Here is an 18,834-nt window from a genome sequence, read left to right on the forward strand (position 1 = left end):
TATATGAAGAAGAAGATTGGTACCATAATAATAATTTAATTAGAGTACGTACACAAATATTTGGGAGGTTTAAGTGAACGAAGCCCTTATAAAATTGTTATTGGCTCCGTGCGTCTCCCCTCTACTTACAGTCACGTGACACGCTGTCAGATTTTGTCAGGACGTTTTAACAATTTTTACTACAAAAACGTTATTACGTAGGTCAAAATTTTTGACGTAAGAGAACTGTCAAAACATTAGATTGTGACTTTTCATTATTGTCAAGTATATTCAAATGGGAAATAAGCCACAATTTTACCTAAAAATGATTTTATTAACGTTTCGACGCCCAAGTCGGGTGTCGTTGTCAAAATACAAAATAATACTAAATAAACAAAAATGGTGTTGCTTAGTAAAAAATTCTTCTAATAATTTATTTAATCTGACTCATTTATATCAGAATTTCAGTGCCACCGACGCCACCGTTGCATTTGGTTGTCTTTTTAAAGACAGATCACATGCTATGATTTTTTGTGGCGGATATTCTTGAGTTGGGATTGATTTCATGTAATCGAATGAACTATCTTTTAGTAAAGTCGTCCCAGGAACGCAACTCATCAATATTGGCAATATCATTTTAAAGTCGTCTACTTTAAAATGTATAATACGTGTCTGAATTGCCGATATAAATGAGTCAGATTAAATAAATTATTAGAAGAATTTTTTACTAAGCAACACCATTTTTGTTTATTTAGTATTATTTTGTATTTTGACAACGACACCCGACTTGGGCGTCGAAACGTTAATAAAATCATTTTTAGGTAAAATTGTGGCTTATTTCCCATTTGAATATACTTGATTATAAAAATGCCACAAGAAAATAGCTTCAGAACAACATTTTCATTATTGCTATGTTTATTATAAACACGGCAATAAAGAAAAGTCACATTCTAATGTTTTGACAGTTCTCTTACGTCAAAAATTTTGACCTACGTAATAACGTTTTTGTAGTAAAAATACTATACTTATCACAGCATACACGCGGCTCAAGTTAGCGTGTACGCAAAAAACCAGTAACAGTGCACGCTAAATAGTGACGTCACTGACTTGATGACGTTTAGCGTGTACCTTACTTTTTATTTGCGTACACGTTAGCGTGTACCTAGACACAGAGTTTAATTTATGACGTTCCCTGAAGAAAAAAGTGAGATTGGCAACATCGCACTGTCATCTAAAATCAGCTGTGGTTACGTTTACCGTTTTGGTTATGTTATGTTTACTGTCATGTCAGAGAAATAGTAATACTGTTGTGTTAGGTATAAAAAAAATTGTATTTTATATTATTCTAAAATATCCATCATACTTATCAACACCAGCATTTTTCTAGAAAGTATTCTATTATTCAGTTTATTAGCCATGGAAGTTAAAGTTGAAATTAAGCAAGAGTTTGATGAATATGACCAAAAATATATGGACACTCCACTATCCACATCAATAGATATGAAAAACTTGAAAAATGAACCAGGGGAAGAACTTTTAGGTGAAAAAAGTCAAACAATAAGTAACTATTAAATAATATTTCTACTGCAATCACTTAACCCTAGAGTACTATACTAAAATCACAATAAAGATGCACTAGAAATAAACATACCAAGACAGGTGAATATTACTAGGAGCAGTCTCAAATCATGATTTACAACGTATATACATTGTAAATCCCAAATCGTGATTTACAAAGTTTATACTTTGTAAATCATGATTCGCGAGTGATCATCGTAATATTCAATGTGTCTTGGTTTGATTATTTCTAGTATGTCTTTATTGTGATTTTGGTATATTATATGATTTGAATACGATTTAACACTAATACATCCTAAAGTTTAGGACATGAATTAAGACACATTTAAAAAACAAAATTTATATTCCCACAGTAGTTAAGTACCTACTTATGAAGTTTAATAAAATTATAATACCAGGTGTCCACTTATATTTTCCCCCATTTTAACTGCCTATAACTTCTAAACGGTTTAAGATAGAAACATGAGGTTTTCGATGAAATGTTTTATTTTAGTAAAAGTTTTGTCTGAATGGACTGAATGTTTTATATCACTTTCAAATACGAAAAGAAAAATGGCGGACTTTTGAAAAAAACGTTTTTGACTTTTTTTAATGGAACACCCAGTATATTTTTTTGTAAATTGAAAGAAAGGTCATTCACCTATCCAGCGATATAAAGTTTTTCAAAATCGGTTGTCAAATCACTGAGTAATTAATTTTTAAAATGAGCGGTACAATGTGGATATCACATACCTAAATAACATAACTAAGCAAAATGATATTATGTTATGTGATTTCCAAATTGCATCTTTCATTTTAAAAATTATTTGCTCAGTCATTTGACAACCGATTTTAAAAAATTTAATATCGTTGGATAGGTAAATGACCGTTTTTTCAAGCTACAAAAAATATACTGGGTGTTTCAATAAAAAAAGTCAACAACGTTTTTTTTTCCAAAAATCCGCCATTTTTTATTCAAAAGCGACAAAAAAAATGGTCATTTACCTAAAAACTTGAAAAAACGGTCATTTCCCTATCTAACGATATAATTTTTTTTAAAATCGGCTTTCAAATGACTGAGCAATTAATTTTTAAAATGAGAGATGCAATGTGGAAATCACATAACATAATATCAATTTGCTTAGTTATGTTATTTAGGTATGTGATATCCACGTTACACCTCTCATTTTAAATTACTCAGTGATTTGACAACCGATTTTGAAAAACTTTATATCGCTGGATAGGTGAATGACCTTTCTTTCAATTAACAAAAAAATATACTGGGTGTTCCATTAAAAAAAGTCAACAACGTTTTTTTCAAAAATCCGCCATTTTTCTTTTCGTATTTTGAAAGTGATATAAAAAATTCAGTCCATTCAGACAAAACTTTTACTAAAATAAAGCATTTCAGCGAAAACCGCATATTTCTATCTTGAGCCGTTTAGAAGTTATAGGCAGTTAAAATGGGGGAAAATATAAGTGGACACCCGGTATAATAAGGTCATCAAAAGTGTTAGCTTCTAAGAAAATGAACATAATGTTCTTGTTGTGTTGTGCACACATTGGACATTTACACTGTACACAAAAGTTTGTTGTCATTCTTCTTAGGCGGCTGGGGCAGAGAAGTCATACTATTTTTTATATTCAATAGTTCTGGTGGTATTTTCTTTTTATTTTTCCTAATTGTTATAATATAATATATTAAGGTCGTCAAAAGTGTTACCTCCTAAGAAAATGAACATACTGGACAACAAAGTTCTTGTTGTGTTGTGCACAGACACAGATTGCTCGTTTATACTGTACAGTGTACACAAAAGTTTGTTGTCATTCTTCTTAGATGTTTTTCGTTTTTATTTTTCCTAACAGTTCCTACAATTGGTAATTTGTATGGCTGTTTCACAAGTTCATCCACCAAAGGAACTGAGGTAATGTTATGGTAACTACCATGAACCAGTTTTGTCAATGCCTTCACATAAAAATTTTCAAGAGATAATCTTCCAGTATCAGTGGGTTTTTCAAGACAGGGACTGACATCAATCATATATTTAAAGGATGAATCGCAAAGAATAACAGTCTTTATGCTGTACTTAGAAGACAGCTTATGTTACTAACATTACCACTAAAAGGTCGTAATATTTAAAACAGGATACCTAATTCACATACTTCCGCTCAAAAATTTCTAAAAAAAGTTTTACCATAAAAGATTGGAAACTAGTGATAATCGGTCTGTTCCTTTGTTTTTAGGTGTTACACTAGTTGTGAAAAAGTGTACAAGTGCTACACTAAGTTGTTTCTTTGTTAGGTATAGTGGTACACTAACTCATTTCTTTGGAAAGTGTAGCAAAGAAATTGTAACACTGGTGTTGTTAAATCTACACCTACTTCTGAGAGGGTAGCTAACTACACTCGCTACACTTGCACAGTATCATCAAATCGAGCTGTTTAGCTGTCAGATGTGTTTGTTTGTAACAAAATATCTTTTTCTTTTTAATTGAATTTAAATCCATAAACTTCAAAAATCTTTTAGTAATTTTAAGAACTAAATTATCTACAATTTTTTATTTAATTTAATTTTTTATTGTTTCTAACCTATCCAAATAACTCAAAAGGTTAATTACACCGGAATGTTCCTTTGTTTAGTGGTACACCCATGATTTTGGTTTGCCACTAGCCAGTGTAATCTACACTCAAATGTGTTACAATAATTAGAAACCAAAGGAACAGACCTAATAAGTCTAAAATCCATAAGGAAAAATTTTCCTGTAGCTGGCTGTATACCATTAATTACAAAAATTGAAGAAAAAGATCTTCTGTGTAAAAGGTATATTAGTTTGAAAACCCCAATAAAGGGCTACATTAAAATACAGAACGTTTTCGCTTTAAAGAGAGCATCATCAGTGTTCTAAGCAAGATCTACATGCTAAGCCACCAAAAATACATGGGTTAAACCCCTTAAAATGCCGACCAAAGGGCTTACATTGGCATATTATTTATTAAACCCTGGCAATGGGTGAAATTTAAAGTGTATACCTCAAGGCACCATATGACTATACCACAAGCATGTGGGTGGTTGAGTTGATTTCTCTGTCTTCACAAAGAGAAATCAACTCAACCACCCACATGCTTGTGGTATTCATATGGTGCCTTGAGGTATACCCTTTAAATTTCACCCATTGCCAGGGTTTAATAAATAATATGCCAATGTAAGACCTTTGGTCGGCATTTTAAGGGTTTTAACCCATGTATTTTTGGTGGCTTAGCATGTAGAGCTTGCTTAGAACACTGATGATGCTCTCTTTAGAGCGAAAACGTTGTGTATTTTAATGTAGCCCTTTATTGGGGTTTTCAAACTAATATACCTTTTACACAGATCTTTTTCTTCAATTTTTTTTAATAAGTCTAAAGTTTTATGGCAAATAATCAAAGAAATTAAATGGAGCTAAAAAGAAATTTTCCCCTAGTCACTATTACAATATAGTCTGTAAAACTCAGTACTCAGATTCCTTTGCTGCTACACCTACGAATCAGGTCGTGACTGACCATATTATTTCATTTGCTCCTAGTTATTTAAATATACAGTGATGAGCGTGCTAATAACCGGCAAAATAGCGCAAAAGATGGAAAACATATTAAATTGTGAGATAAAAAGAAATAAAACTAGTAGAGTTGTTAAATTTAGCGATAGTAATATATAAATTGACGTTATATTGATTGTTTCCCACCTTTAGACGTATAAAACTGTCACTGTGACAGTGGCATTTCTCAGATTCGTTCGATACGTCTAAAGGTGGGAAACAATCAATATAATGTCAATCTATATGTTACTATCGCTAAATTTAACACCTCCACTAGGTTCATCTCTTTTTATCTCACAACTTAATGTTTTCCATCTTTTGCGTTATTTTGCCGGTTATTAGTGCGCGCATCACTGTATAATTAATACATAATAAACAATATACAGTGATGAGCGCGCTAGTAACCGTCAAAATAGCATAAAAGATGGAAAACTTATTAAGTTTTGAGATAAAAAGGAATAAAACTAGTCGAGCTGGGAAATTTAGCGATATTAACCTATTTACATTATATTGATTCTTTCCCACCTTTAGACGTATCGGGCAAGTTTGGCAAATACCACTGTCACGGTGACATTTTTCGTTGACATACTCCTCTGATACGTGTAAAGCTGGGAAACAATCAATATAATGTAAATAAATAGGTTATAATCGCTAAATTTCCCAGCTCGACTAGTTTCATTTCATTTTATCTCACAACTTAATACGTTTTCATTTACATATAACTAAATAGTCAGTCATATAAATTCCTTTGTTAATTGAATATTAAAGTTGATATGATGATCAACTTCCTGTTTGATGATTGTAAGTAATTGAATTATTGTACACTTTTTTAACATTCAATAGTTTGTTTAATGGAGTAAGCGCAAAATTTCGGCTCCAATGCTTTTTAAATACATTCATTTTTTTCGAATCCTGAGAAAACTAATAAGTATTTTTGAAAAATTTAAATGCTGAATGAAAGATTACGTTATTACAGAGGGCCGAAAGTCTCTGAAAACTTATACAGTACGTAAATCGTTCAGCTGGACATAGGAAATATACATTGAGATAATTGTGGCAACTGCGCTAACCTGTGTTAGTTGAAGCTTCTGTTCGAGTATGAGTTTTTGGTGCAATAGAGCTGTTAGAACGAATAGAATGAGTGAATTTTGAAGCAAGGCTGTCCATAAATAAATCAACGATTAATGAGTTACTTCTATTTATAATTTTACTTTAATTGTTAAAATATTTTTTGTTTAAAAACTAATTTCAAAACTAAACAGTTTTCCCATTCACTTAGGCCAAAAATATTTAGCTACTACATTGTCATATTTTGACGTTTATTTGTGTCAGTCGAAATGAGTTGTCAATTTTGAGGTTAATGCCCCTTAATGCTAACAACAATATTGTCGTCGAGAGAGCTCAGTTGCCACAATTATCTTAATATAATACAATGTATGTACAATGGAACCTCGATAACTCGGATTAATCGGGACCGCGGCCGATCCGGGTTATCGAAAATCCGGGTTAGCCGGAGAGCATGATAAAAATTAATAAAATACGGTATACTTATAGATAAAATCCCTTATAATTAAAATAACATAAAATGTATATGAAGAGTACACATCTACCTATAGTTGTATAGAGTATAGTATAGACATAGACAGTATAGTAGAGTCTTGTTCATTTCTAGGTAAAAAAATGAAACTGGGTCAGTTTCGGTTGTGTCAATTTCGTCTGCCATCGGAACAATGTTATGTTATTTTAGAACAGTGACTCTTTCATTGTTTAAAAGACCATTGTTTAAAAGATAATTTTTTTAAAAGACAGTTGGAAATAAATAAAGGAATAGCAGGTGCCTGTTGTTTGCGATAGCCCGAGCTAATGAACATCGCTCTGCCGCCGCCGCCGTGGGCCATGAGTCATTTTTTGTATCGTATAGTTCAAATTACACAAATACCCATTATCTCTCAAATATTATATTATGGTCGAAGCGAAGTTTTATCAATGAAACTCGATATTTTGAAGACATTCCAGAAGAGGCTACAGATAAAATGTTTTAACATAATACATACATTTTTATTGTTGAAATGTTTGTCTGATGAAAATCGGTCCGGGTTAGCCGGACTTCCGGATTATCGGGGGCCGACTTATCTAGGTTCCACTGTATTTATGTATCTAAATATATACAATGTATGTTCCCCATGTCCAGCTGAACGATTTACGTACTGTATAATGTTTATTTTAATAAGTTACAGGAGTGAAAAAAAAAAGAGAAAATTTAGTGTGATTTTTAATTTCAAATATCTCATTCAAAAGAAATTTTTTGTTTATTCTAAGGGACTTATAGGCCCTCGGTAATAATGTAATCTTTCATTCTGCGTTTAAATTTTTCAAAAATACTTATTAGTTTTCTCAGGAATCGAAAAAAATGAATGCTAAAAAGCATTTGAGCCGAAATTTTTCGCCATTTCCTTAAAAAGCATTATGCATCTAGGCAGCCTAGGCAATAGAAAGCACATGCTCCTATTCACTATTTATGTATATCGTTCTAGGCGTGGCGGCCAGTTTTTTATCCTGGGTTTTTTTTGATGGCATGGACTTTATGTCAACATGACTACTATCAATGGGTTACAATGATGAAAATCGCGCGGCCCCCCTTATAATTTTTTTAATTGTCAACAATGATATTTTCATGCATGAAAACAGTTTAAAATTTTTTGAACTAATTTGTTAAATTTAGAATATTAGGTACATTTGTTAGAACAGTAAATTATTGCGTTATTATAATAAAGATATGGGTGTTCTCATATAAAAAATACAATTAATATTCAGAATTTATTATAACAACACATTACAATACTAATTATCTCTAGAATGGTACGATTGAAGAAGAAGAATAATTTGAACATTAGGAATTGAACATTAAAGAAGAAAAATAATTAAGCTATCTTATGGTTATAATAAAAAGAAATAAAATGTATGGGCATAAGTAACTAATACAATTTTTCTTATAAAACCCTCAATTTTGCACAACTTACCTTTCAAGCATCTTACTAAATGATGTATCGTTCAAAAAAAATCTCAAAAATTTAATTCAAATGATATGACGTCTCAGAAAATGTAAATTTTGAAATCTTCGTAGTTTTATAGAATTACCACCATTTTAAGACAGTATTACTCAAGTTTGAACAGATCTATTACACATAAACATAAAATCCTTTATATCTATTACAGTTTTATAAGTGATTTTTTAGAGCTTAGGATGTAATTTTTAAAATGCACTAAATTATTTTACTTTAGAAATGAAATAGACTATATCTTTTTGAGAAAATTAAGAAAGGTAACCAAAATGTAATACAAAAACCGAAAATTACCAGCCAAAAAACTGTTTATACAAAGTGTCAAAACTTTTTTCTATATCACTTACCTAAAATACATTTAATAATAAGCTTCAACAATAATAAATATTCAGCAATTTTTTTTTATTTCTTATACAGTATGTCTGCGTAACTTGGAACCTATTGATAACTTTTTTATTATCAGTCTTACGAAAAAAAGTTATTCTTTATAAAATACTCTGCATCATATCTAATCTAAGATTCAACCATCAAATATAAAATTTAATTAATTTTATACGAGGTATGTCAAAAAATATGAATTTCACTCAAGAGTAAAGTACCGTTACATTTCACAATATCGAAAATTGTTATTAAGAAAAGTTGTTTGGAATTAAAAAAAATTGTTTTAGTGGTCAACTACATCCTTGGAATTAAAATATTGTGAATAATATAGGCACTTAACTCTTAAGAAAAATTCATATTTTTTACATACCTCGTATATAATTAAAAAAGTTTGATATCTGATGGTTGTATCTTAGATTTTGGACCAGGGAGAGCATTTTATGAAGAATAAGTTTTTTTCGTAAAAGTGATAATAAAATAGTTATCATAATTGTAATAAAATGATGTTGAGTATCCGTAATTTGAGAAAAAATTGAATTTTTTTTTTCGATTAGAATGATGTAATTGTATATTTAAACATAGTTTTTAATTTCAAACAACTTTTCGTAATAGTATTTTTTGAGATTCTGGAATATAAAGGTATTTTACTCTTTAACGAGATTCATATTTTTGACATAACTCGTATAAAATTGATAAAATTTGATATCTGATGGTTGAGTTTTAGATTTTTGACTATCCAGATCATTTTATGAAGAATAACTTTTTTCGTAAAATTGATAATAAAAAAGTTTTCCATGTGGTTCCTATAGCTACGCAGACATACTGTATAAGAGCTTTTGTATAAGAATTTTCAAATTGCAATGCCATATTCGGATTCAGCATAATCAAAAACAAAATAAAAACATATTTGATCAAAGTAAAATGATGAATTTAACGATATTTTTAAAATTATTTATACAAAACAATTGTTATTGTTTAAATAATTAATAAACAATTAGCGGCCAAATCTGCGAGTAGAACTTTTTACTATAACATGTATATAAACTAACAAAAGAAGTTTTAGAAAAATATAAACTTGTTTGAATTTTTCCGAAACATTGCATGTTTTCGTTCTAATTGCACTCCCCTATTTATTCAATTTGTAGTTACAGAATAGAACTGGTTATTTGAATTTCACGTAATATAGCCTAATAAAATAAAAAAAGTCAAAATGTAAATTCGTACAGGTTAAAACAAATTTTATATCAAAGTTTAGGTGGGTACAAAAGATATTTTCAAGAAAGTATCCAAATCATACAAGGGGATCATTGTTTAAATAATTAAAAAAGGGTCATTTTTGCACAAAAAATACTTTTTTAATTGCTAAGGTAATTCACTTATTAGTGAAGGTCTATGGGATTTTTTTCTGCAAAGTTGAGGGGTAAATCTTTCACATAAGACTTACTAAATTAAATTTGACCCCCTACTTATTTAAATAATTGTATATAAAACTTTAAAAACAAATTTGCAAAAAAATATTTTTAGCGTTTTAAATAAGCACTGTAAAATATCTTATTTTAAAGACTAAGTTGCGCTATGTTACCAGTATTAAGCAAAAAAAATTGGTTGAAAAATATTTAATATTTTTTGAGATATTGAATTTTTTTATTAAATATTACTATATTTTCAATTGCAAAAATGCGGTTGTTCCCAAAGAAATGTTCACCTGTTTAAGACCTCATTATTTTTATTTTCATATATATTTTCGATAAATGTATTGATAAATTTAAATTTCAATTAACCTCCCCCCTAAAATGGCATTTGAAAATTATTCAAATTTGTTTATAATTTGTTTTTTTAATAACGTCGCGGGGATAAAGTATTTTGAAATGCCGTTTCGATAATTGGGTTCCTGGGAATTTTTTACTAATTAACAACATTTTTTTGTCGTTTTTTCTTCTTCTTTTTTTCTTAGAGTTATATTACTACGGGCCCTTTTAGGGTTAAATTTTATTAAGAATGTCGAATCTCTGAGTTGTAGATTCTAGACCTAAAAATATTAAGATTTAACTAAAATATCTTAAATAAAATGTGGCTACTTACTGAGTTACAGGGTGTTTTATTTAAAAATTTAAAAATTATTGTTACCAAGTACTTTAAAACTATTTGACGTATCCTTATCATACTTGGCAGAAAGTGTGGGTATTATACACCCTACTAAATTGTGATTAATAAACGTTTCTAGCTAGTGCCAGAGACGTACGACAGGGGATAGTGAATGATTGACCCTTCCCAAATTCTACGCCACTGAGTTAATTACTATTTAAGCAAAATTTTTCGATTCTCCAATACTTTGTATATAAATAAGTTTATTGGTATCGATAAAGTCATCAGTTTGAGAGATATTGGAAGTTTAAAATGGATGAATCAAAATAAATATGCCGTTTCATTTTTAACGTCCAATATCTCGAAAACTAATGACATAATCGTTACCAGTAAAGAGCGTATTATTTATATAGAAAGTATTGGAGAATCGAAAAATTTCGCTAAAATAGTAATTCCCTCAGTAGCGTAGAATTTGGGAAGGGTCAACCATTAACTATCCCCTGTCGTACGCCTCTGGTAGTAGCTAGAAACTTTTATTTATCACAGTTTAGTAGACTGTATAGTACCCACACTTTCTGCCAAGTATGATAAGGATACATCAACTAGTTTTAAAGTAATTGGTAAGAATAATTTTTTAGTTTTTAAATAAAACACCTTGTAACTCAGTAAGTAGCCAGTAAGATTTTAGTTCAATCTTAATATTTTTAGGTCTAGAATCTATAACTTAGAGATTCGACATTCTTAATAAAATTTAACCCTAAAAGGGCCCGTAGTAATATAACTCCAAGAAAAAAAAAGAAGAGGAAAAAAAGACAAAAATTTTTTTTTAATCAGTGAAAAATTCCCAGAAACCCAATTATCAAAACGGCATTTTAAAATATTTAATCCCCGCGACGGTATTAAAAAAAAATAATAAACAAATTTGAATAATTTTGAAATGCCATTTTAGGGGGAAGTTTAATTGAAATTTAAATTTATCAATACATTTATCGAAAATATACACAAAAAGAAAAATAATAAGATTTAACACAGGTGAATATTTCTTTGGGAACAACCGCGTTTTTGCAATTGAAAATAGAGTAATATTTAATAAACAAATTCAATATCTCAAAAAATATTAAATATTTTTGCACCAATTTTTTTTTTTTGATTAATAATGATAACATAGCGCAACTTCTCCTGTAAAATAAAATATTTTATAGTGCTTATTTAAAACGCTAAAAATATTTTTTTGCAAATTTGTTTTTAAAGATTTATGTATAATTATTTAAATAAATAGGAGGTCAAATTTAATTTAGTAAGTCTTATGTGAAATATTTACCCTTCATCTTTGTAGAAAAAAATCCTATAGACCTTCATTAGTAATTGAATGACCTCAGCAGTTAAAAAAGTAATTTTTTGCAAAAATGACCCCTTTTTAATTATTTAAACAATGATCCCCTTGTATGATTTGGATACTTTCTTGAAAATATCTTTTGTACCCACCTAAACTTTGATATAAAATTTGTTTCAACCTGTACGAATTTACATTTTGATTTACATGTAGTGTAATTTTATTTTACTAGACTAATAATAATATAAAACAAAATCACTTAAACTATTGAGGAAGAAAGGACGCACGTAACATTCTTAAATAAAGTGAAACTTAAAATAGCATCCTTGTGTTAATTTGTGTTATGAGAATAACGCAATGTTATGCTATTGTTTATGAGAATTAATGGTTCGACCTTGCACTGCGTCCAGCCGCGCTGTCGCCGCTTTGAGGGACGAGGGAACTAAAATCCCTGGGCGTGTATACAAAGGTGTTCGAAAGTCCTAACATCAGCTTGTTCTATAGCCAGTTTCATAGCTTGCTCCATGCTAGTCAATAGCTGTGTCCCCGCCTATGATATCATTGACTTCTTCTTAACGTGTCCTATCAAGTCCCCTTGACGTTGGCGATTATCGTGGCGAAACAGTATCTGTCTCGAGCTATTCTAAATAGTTGTTCTGCTTTCTTTATTCCTGTCCACTAGTCCACTCCCTGATATTCTTTATAATTGACGAGCATGTTAAAATTCCTGTCACTTTATTATGCTTTACATTGTTTTGTTACATTTATTTCTTGCATGTAGCAAAATTTGTATAAATGACTTTTATTTTAGGTTGTCCCGAGGACGAGAAAAAAACAACTATAAAACCATTAACAGAAGATTCATATCTTAAGGAAAAATGTATGATTCTACAACACGAAAAGAGTCCATTAAATAATAATATGGAAGTTCAATCTGAACAAGGACTTTACCACTGTGAAATATGTTTTAAGCAATTTTCTCATAGAAGTTACTTGAAAAAACATTTAGTGGCACACTCATACAAGTGTGAAATTTGTTTTAAACAGTTTTCTCAAACAAGTCATTTGAAAATTCATTTGCGTAGTCATACGGGGGAAAAACCTTATAAGTGTGAAATTTGTTCAAAACAGTTTTCTCAAGCAATTAATTTGAAAACACATTTAGTGATACACACTGGAGAAAAACTTTACAAGTGCCAAATTTGCTTTAAAGAATTTCCTCATCAATATTATTTGAAAATTCATGCTCGTATTCACACTGGAGAAAAGCCTTACGAATGTGATATTTGTTTGAAGCAGTTTTCTCAAAGAAGTCAATTGAAAACACATTCGGTGATTCACACTGGTGAAAAACCTTACAAGTGCGATATTTGTCTTAAGCAGTTTTCTCATAAACCTACTTTAAATGCCCACGTGTCTGTTCACACTGGAGAAAAACTCTACAAGTGTCACATTTGCTTTAAACAATTTTCTCATCGATATTATTTGCAAAAGCACGTGGTTATTCACACTGGAGGAACACCTTACAAGTGTGAAATTTGTTTTAAGCAATTTATTCAAGCAGTTAATTTGAAAACACATTTGAGGGTGCACACTGGAGAAACCCCTTACAAGTGTGATATTTGCTTGAAGCAGTTTTCTCAGAAAAATACTTTAAAGAACCATTTGCTTATTCACACTAGTGAAACATCTTACAAGTGTGAAATTTGTTCGAAACAGTTTACTCATCAAAATTCTTTGAAAAGACATTTGATAATACATACTGGAGAAAAACCTTATAAGTGTGATATTTGTTTGAAGCAGTTTTCTTATAAACATTCTTTAAAAATCCATTTGCCTATTCACACTAGCACTAGAGAAACCCCTCACAAGTGTGAGATTTGTTTTAAGCAATTTTCTGTGAAATGCGGATTGAAGAGACATTTGATGACACACACTGGAGAAGCCCCTTACAAGTGTGACATATGCTTTAAGCAGTTTAGAGATGCTACCAAAGTAAAGATACATTTGCGTACTCACACAGGGGAGAAACCTTACAAGTGTGATATTTGTTTGCAGCGGTTTTCTCAAACGAGTCAGTTGAAAAGACATTTGATAATACACACTGGAGAAAACCCTTAAGGGATGTTTCACATTATAAGAATTTTGAACGTGCGAGGGTTTTCTCGTGTGATAGTTTTGACGCACTTGTCCTTTTCACACAATAAGAATTGAGTCGCACGAAGATATTTTGCTGTGTTGTTGGAGTAGTAGTTTTATTTACACTTTGTGGCTGAGGTAGGTACATGAAACGATGTCTGATATGTATCATTACGATGTATCATTACAAATGGGTATTTTTTGTTCATACTTTTGTCCTAATGTACTGTAATGCGAATTTAATTCATTTGCAATTTATATTTTGTCAGTTATTATTTCTTATGTTTTTAATTAAAAGTCTTAATTTGTTTTTATAATCGTTGTTCTACAAAGTTATTTGTGGGATCTTGGATTAGCTCATACAATCTATGTAATAAACTATTCTAAATGGGAAATAAGCCACAATTTAACTAAACAAAATGATTTTATTAACGTTTCGACATCCGATTTGGGCGTCGAAACGTTAATAAAATCATTTTTTTAGTTAAAATTGTGGCTTATTTCCCATTTAGAATAGTTTATTACAAAAATGCCACAAGGAAATAGCGTCAGAACAACATTACAATCTAAGACCCTCCGTCATCCAGTCGTTTTTAAATGTTGTTCCCCTTGTTTTAAATGTTGTTTTTAGATAATTTCACACAAGAAGTGGCGGCTGCCCTACTCCAGTCGTCACCGAGTCGTTTACCCTATAAAACTAAATATAATTTCGTAGAATAAAAGGGTATAGTTATATGGAGCGAAATCAAATTATAGCGTTGTGGTTACTTTATCGTCGAAGAAAGAGGAACCGAATTTACTGGGTCCATCCTGTGAACGCAAAAAGATACGATTTATATATTTTTATATTCACACATACTGATGGAACACCCTCTATATACTCAACGTTAATTGCAACTATGTAAAATAAAGTTTATTATAATATACTTAGCAGTTTTAATTACTGTTGTTATCAGTAACATATAATTCATTTTGCTGTACCTACTTACCAAATGTGTTTTTTTCTTTATCACCTAATTTGTCAAATTCACTGTTAAGTGCGCGGCATACAACATTCCAAGCATTTCTCGTCAAGTTTTTATCTTTATATATTTCTATTGTTTTGTCCCAAAAAACAGGGTCTTGCTTCAATCTGAGACATCACAATATAAAATATATGCACCTACTTCAAACAGCCACAAAGTGTAAATGAAAATAATGTACCAAACAACCAAGGAAACTACCTTCGTGCGACTGAGCGACAGTATCATATGAAAGGATGCATTAAGTCTCCTATGCTACTGGGTGCTGGGCTGCCGTTTGTTGTTGTAAGCAAGGGACGGCATAAACACGGCGACTTCACCGAACGTTCCAATCACCGTCTAGTGAGAAAGGCTCCATATGATTACATAAGCCACCATTGGAATGTCGTCGTGCGTTCTAATCCTCACACGTTTAAATTCTTATAATGTGAAACAGCGCTAACCTTCCCTTATTGGCGCGCGGCCTCGCACTCCGCAGCGAAATGTTTTTCAATTTTCCCTATCCATCCCAACCGACGCTGCTGCAACCGTCATTTATGAAAGACTTAGACCACACGCTGAAAAAATAGTTGGCAAATACCAAAGTGGCTTCTGTAGACAGAAGTCAACAATAGACCAGATTTTTGTTCTGCGACAGATCCTCGAAAAAACAAGTGAACATAACATCGACACACATCATCTCTTCATAGACTTCGAAAGCGCATATGACAATATAAACCGAGAATTCTTAATAAAAGCAATGAAAGAATTTAATATACCAACACAACTAATAGAACTGATAAAAGAATATCTAAAAGTAGAAAGTAAAATCTGGATACAAAACGAACTAACGGAAACAATAGATGTGAAAAGGGGACTACGCCAGGGAGACGCTCTATCATGCATCTTGTTCAACATCGTACTCGAGGATCAATCATTAATAAAAGCGTGCAAATACTAGCATTTGCAGATGATGTTGACATAATCTCAAGATCAAGAAGAGAAATGATAGAGGCATTCAATCAAATAGAACGAGCTGCACAAAATAGTGGCCTTAAAATCAATCAGAACAAAACGAAATATATGCAGGTAAGTAAAAACGCAGAAATAAGGCGGCCACAAAATATTACAATAGGAGAATAAAACATTGAAGGGGTAAAAAACTTTACATACTTATGATCCCTAGTCACGTCTGATAATAACGTAGCGGAGGAAGTGAAGAGGCGAATATTTATTGCCAATAAAAGTTACCATGGCTTAATTCGGCAACTAAGATCAGATAACGTCGCAAGAAAAACAAAATGCCAAATATACAAAACCTTAATAAGACCGGTACTCACATATGGCTCAGAAACGTGAACACTCACTAAAAAAGAGGAAACATTGCTAGCCACCTTTGAAAGAAAAATCTTGCGACACATATATAAGGGCACAAAAGAAAACGGAATTTGGCGAAGAAGGTACAACTTTGAACTATACAAAATATACCAGGATCCGGATATCATAACATTCATTAAAATAGGACGGCTGCGTTGGATGGGACATGTAGAAAGAATGGAAGAAGGCGAAATACCAAACAAAATATTCAAACAGATGCCAGTAGGAAAAAGAACAAGAGGAAGACCGAAGCTGAGATATTTAGAACAAATAGAAAATGATATCATAACCTTAAAAATAAAAAACTGGAGAAAGAAAGTACGAAACAGATCAGAATGGAGAAGAATCCTGGAACAGGCCAAGACCCAGGAGGGTTGTCGAGCCAGTGATGATGATGATGATCCCAACCGACGCGCTCTGTATTCATTGACCTTGTCTCGACTGTGTTTAGTGTATCATATTACCTACATTAGTTCGTAGGTTTGTCTGATAGCAAGTTGCTGTCGTTCCGCAAGATGAAGTTGCAATTTTACTGCAACAATCTAGGCAAGTGATACCTATGAACCCAGCAGACAGTTTTAGTTTCCAAGCATGTACATACATTAGCTGGAATCTGTTATTTTGAAAACGACATATATCCACTGAAGTACTTCTGAGAAAAACCATGCAATACTTATATTGTTTAGGGGGCAATTCTTGTGGCTTGGTACTTGCTTATATAAAAAATGCAATGCCTTCAGTGTTCGGATTAGTGTGATTTTTTTCACAGAATAGTGGAGGCTGGTAAAAACTCCATGAAAATGTTATCAAGTTACTTTTAACAAAATGTGGATATATATGTCGTTTTTAAAATGACCGATTCAGTTGTAATATTAGTAATGTTTCTCATTATTATTTAACATTCATATATATTTACGTATATTTTGTTAAGTTTTTAGTTGGAATAAATGTGTTAAAATCACTTTTGTATTACACATGTGTTATTGGGTTAAATTTTTATCAATTGCTCAAAAAAGCCTTTTTATCAATTACCTATTCGAAGTGAAACTGTACCTATTGGCATCTCGTGCTAAGCAATGCGCCCTCTGGTGGCTATTACAGTATTACAGGCTAAGAGCCATTATTTATTTACTTTCACGTTGAAGGTATATTGTCATTGGAGACTTTGTTTAATCACGTTTAATTGTTGCTGTATATTAATTCATCACTAAACTGTAACATATTACTGCAACTTTATGACTAAAAAGTAGAATATTAACAATAATAATTACAATCTTTGTTGTATATACCCTAACCTGAGATACTTATTTTTTTCTTATAAAGTTCACGAAAATAAAAGTTATAACTAACAAAATTGTCTATTGATCAACAAGAATAAAGGATAGTCACACAAAATATAATTAAATAACAAAACACAGATAAACGAACAAAACTAACTCAAAAATACATAAAACTAATGCAACATACAATATGTAAACAATTACAATGGCTCTTAGCTCGGTTCAATTTGATACCACATTGGCGCTGCGATCTTAAGAGGAAACAGTAGCGATCAACAGGTAGCGAAAACGCGTTCCAAGATTGCGGCTGTAATTTTGAATATTTTTTCGAGATATTTGGCACACGTATTCGTAATATAATAAAGAATGGCGGTGCAGAGTCCAATTTGAAAAATATATTTATGTGGAAATTACTCTGTAATTAAATACAATATTAAAAAAACGAGCCTGTACCGCCATTAAGAAGAACAAAAAAATACACTTTCTTCAAATAAACTGTTTTATCCGATGCCTAGATTTTGTGTCATTTTGGAACTACTAATGAAATAAAAAATTTTAGTAGTTCCAAAATGACACAAAATCTAGATGCCTAGATTTTGTGTCATTTGTGTCATTTTGGAACTACTAATGAAATAAAAAATTTTAGTAGTTCCAAAATGACACAAAATCTAGGCATCGGATAAAAAAGTTTATTTGAAGAAAGTGTATTTTTTTGTTCTTCTTAATGGCGGTACAGGCTCGTTTTTTAATATTGTATTTAATTACAGAGTAATTTCCACATATTAATATATTTTTCAAATTGGGCTCTGTACCGCCATTCTTTATTATATTACGAATATGTGTGCCAAATATCTCGAAAAAATATTCAAAATTACAGCCGCAATCGTGGAACGCGTTTTTGCTACCTGTTGATCGCTACTGTTTCCTCTTAATCCGAATCGCCAATAGCACCTGAGATTGATTAATAATGTCATACACGTTGGGTGTAATAATTACAAGTGCCTTACATTTAATTTGGAAATGAATTTAATGACGTACATTACAAGAAATTTGGCTCGGGACCAG

The 18,834-nt window shown here is 31.2% G+C and overlaps 1 protein-coding gene across 2 annotated transcripts; it reads left to right on the forward strand.

The window, feature by feature from the left end:
• The first annotated feature begins 1,253 nt into the window (after positions 1-1,253).
• Positions 1,254-17,450, forward strand: LOC114329357 (zinc finger protein 235-like). 2 transcript variants are annotated; one of them, XM_028278421.2, is made up of 2 exons: positions 1,254-1,540; positions 12,784-17,450. In XM_028278421.2, the coding sequence occupies exons 1-2, from the start codon at positions 1,396-1,398 to the stop codon at positions 14,091-14,093; spliced, it is 1,455 nt and encodes a 484-aa protein (XP_028134222.1). In that variant the 5' UTR covers positions 1,254-1,395; the 3' UTR covers positions 14,094-17,450. The 2 variants fall into 2 exon arrangements, with proteins under 2 accessions (XP_028134222.1, XP_028134223.1); XM_028278422.2 differs by having other exon boundaries at positions 1,282-1,519.
• The last annotated feature ends 1,384 nt before the right edge of the window (positions 17,451-18,834 follow it).

This window comes from Diabrotica virgifera, chromosome 4 (genome assembly GCF_917563875.1).
Source record: "Diabrotica virgifera virgifera chromosome 4, PGI_DIABVI_V3a".
NCBI lineage: Eukaryota > Metazoa > Arthropoda > Insecta > Coleoptera > Chrysomelidae > Diabrotica > Diabrotica virgifera.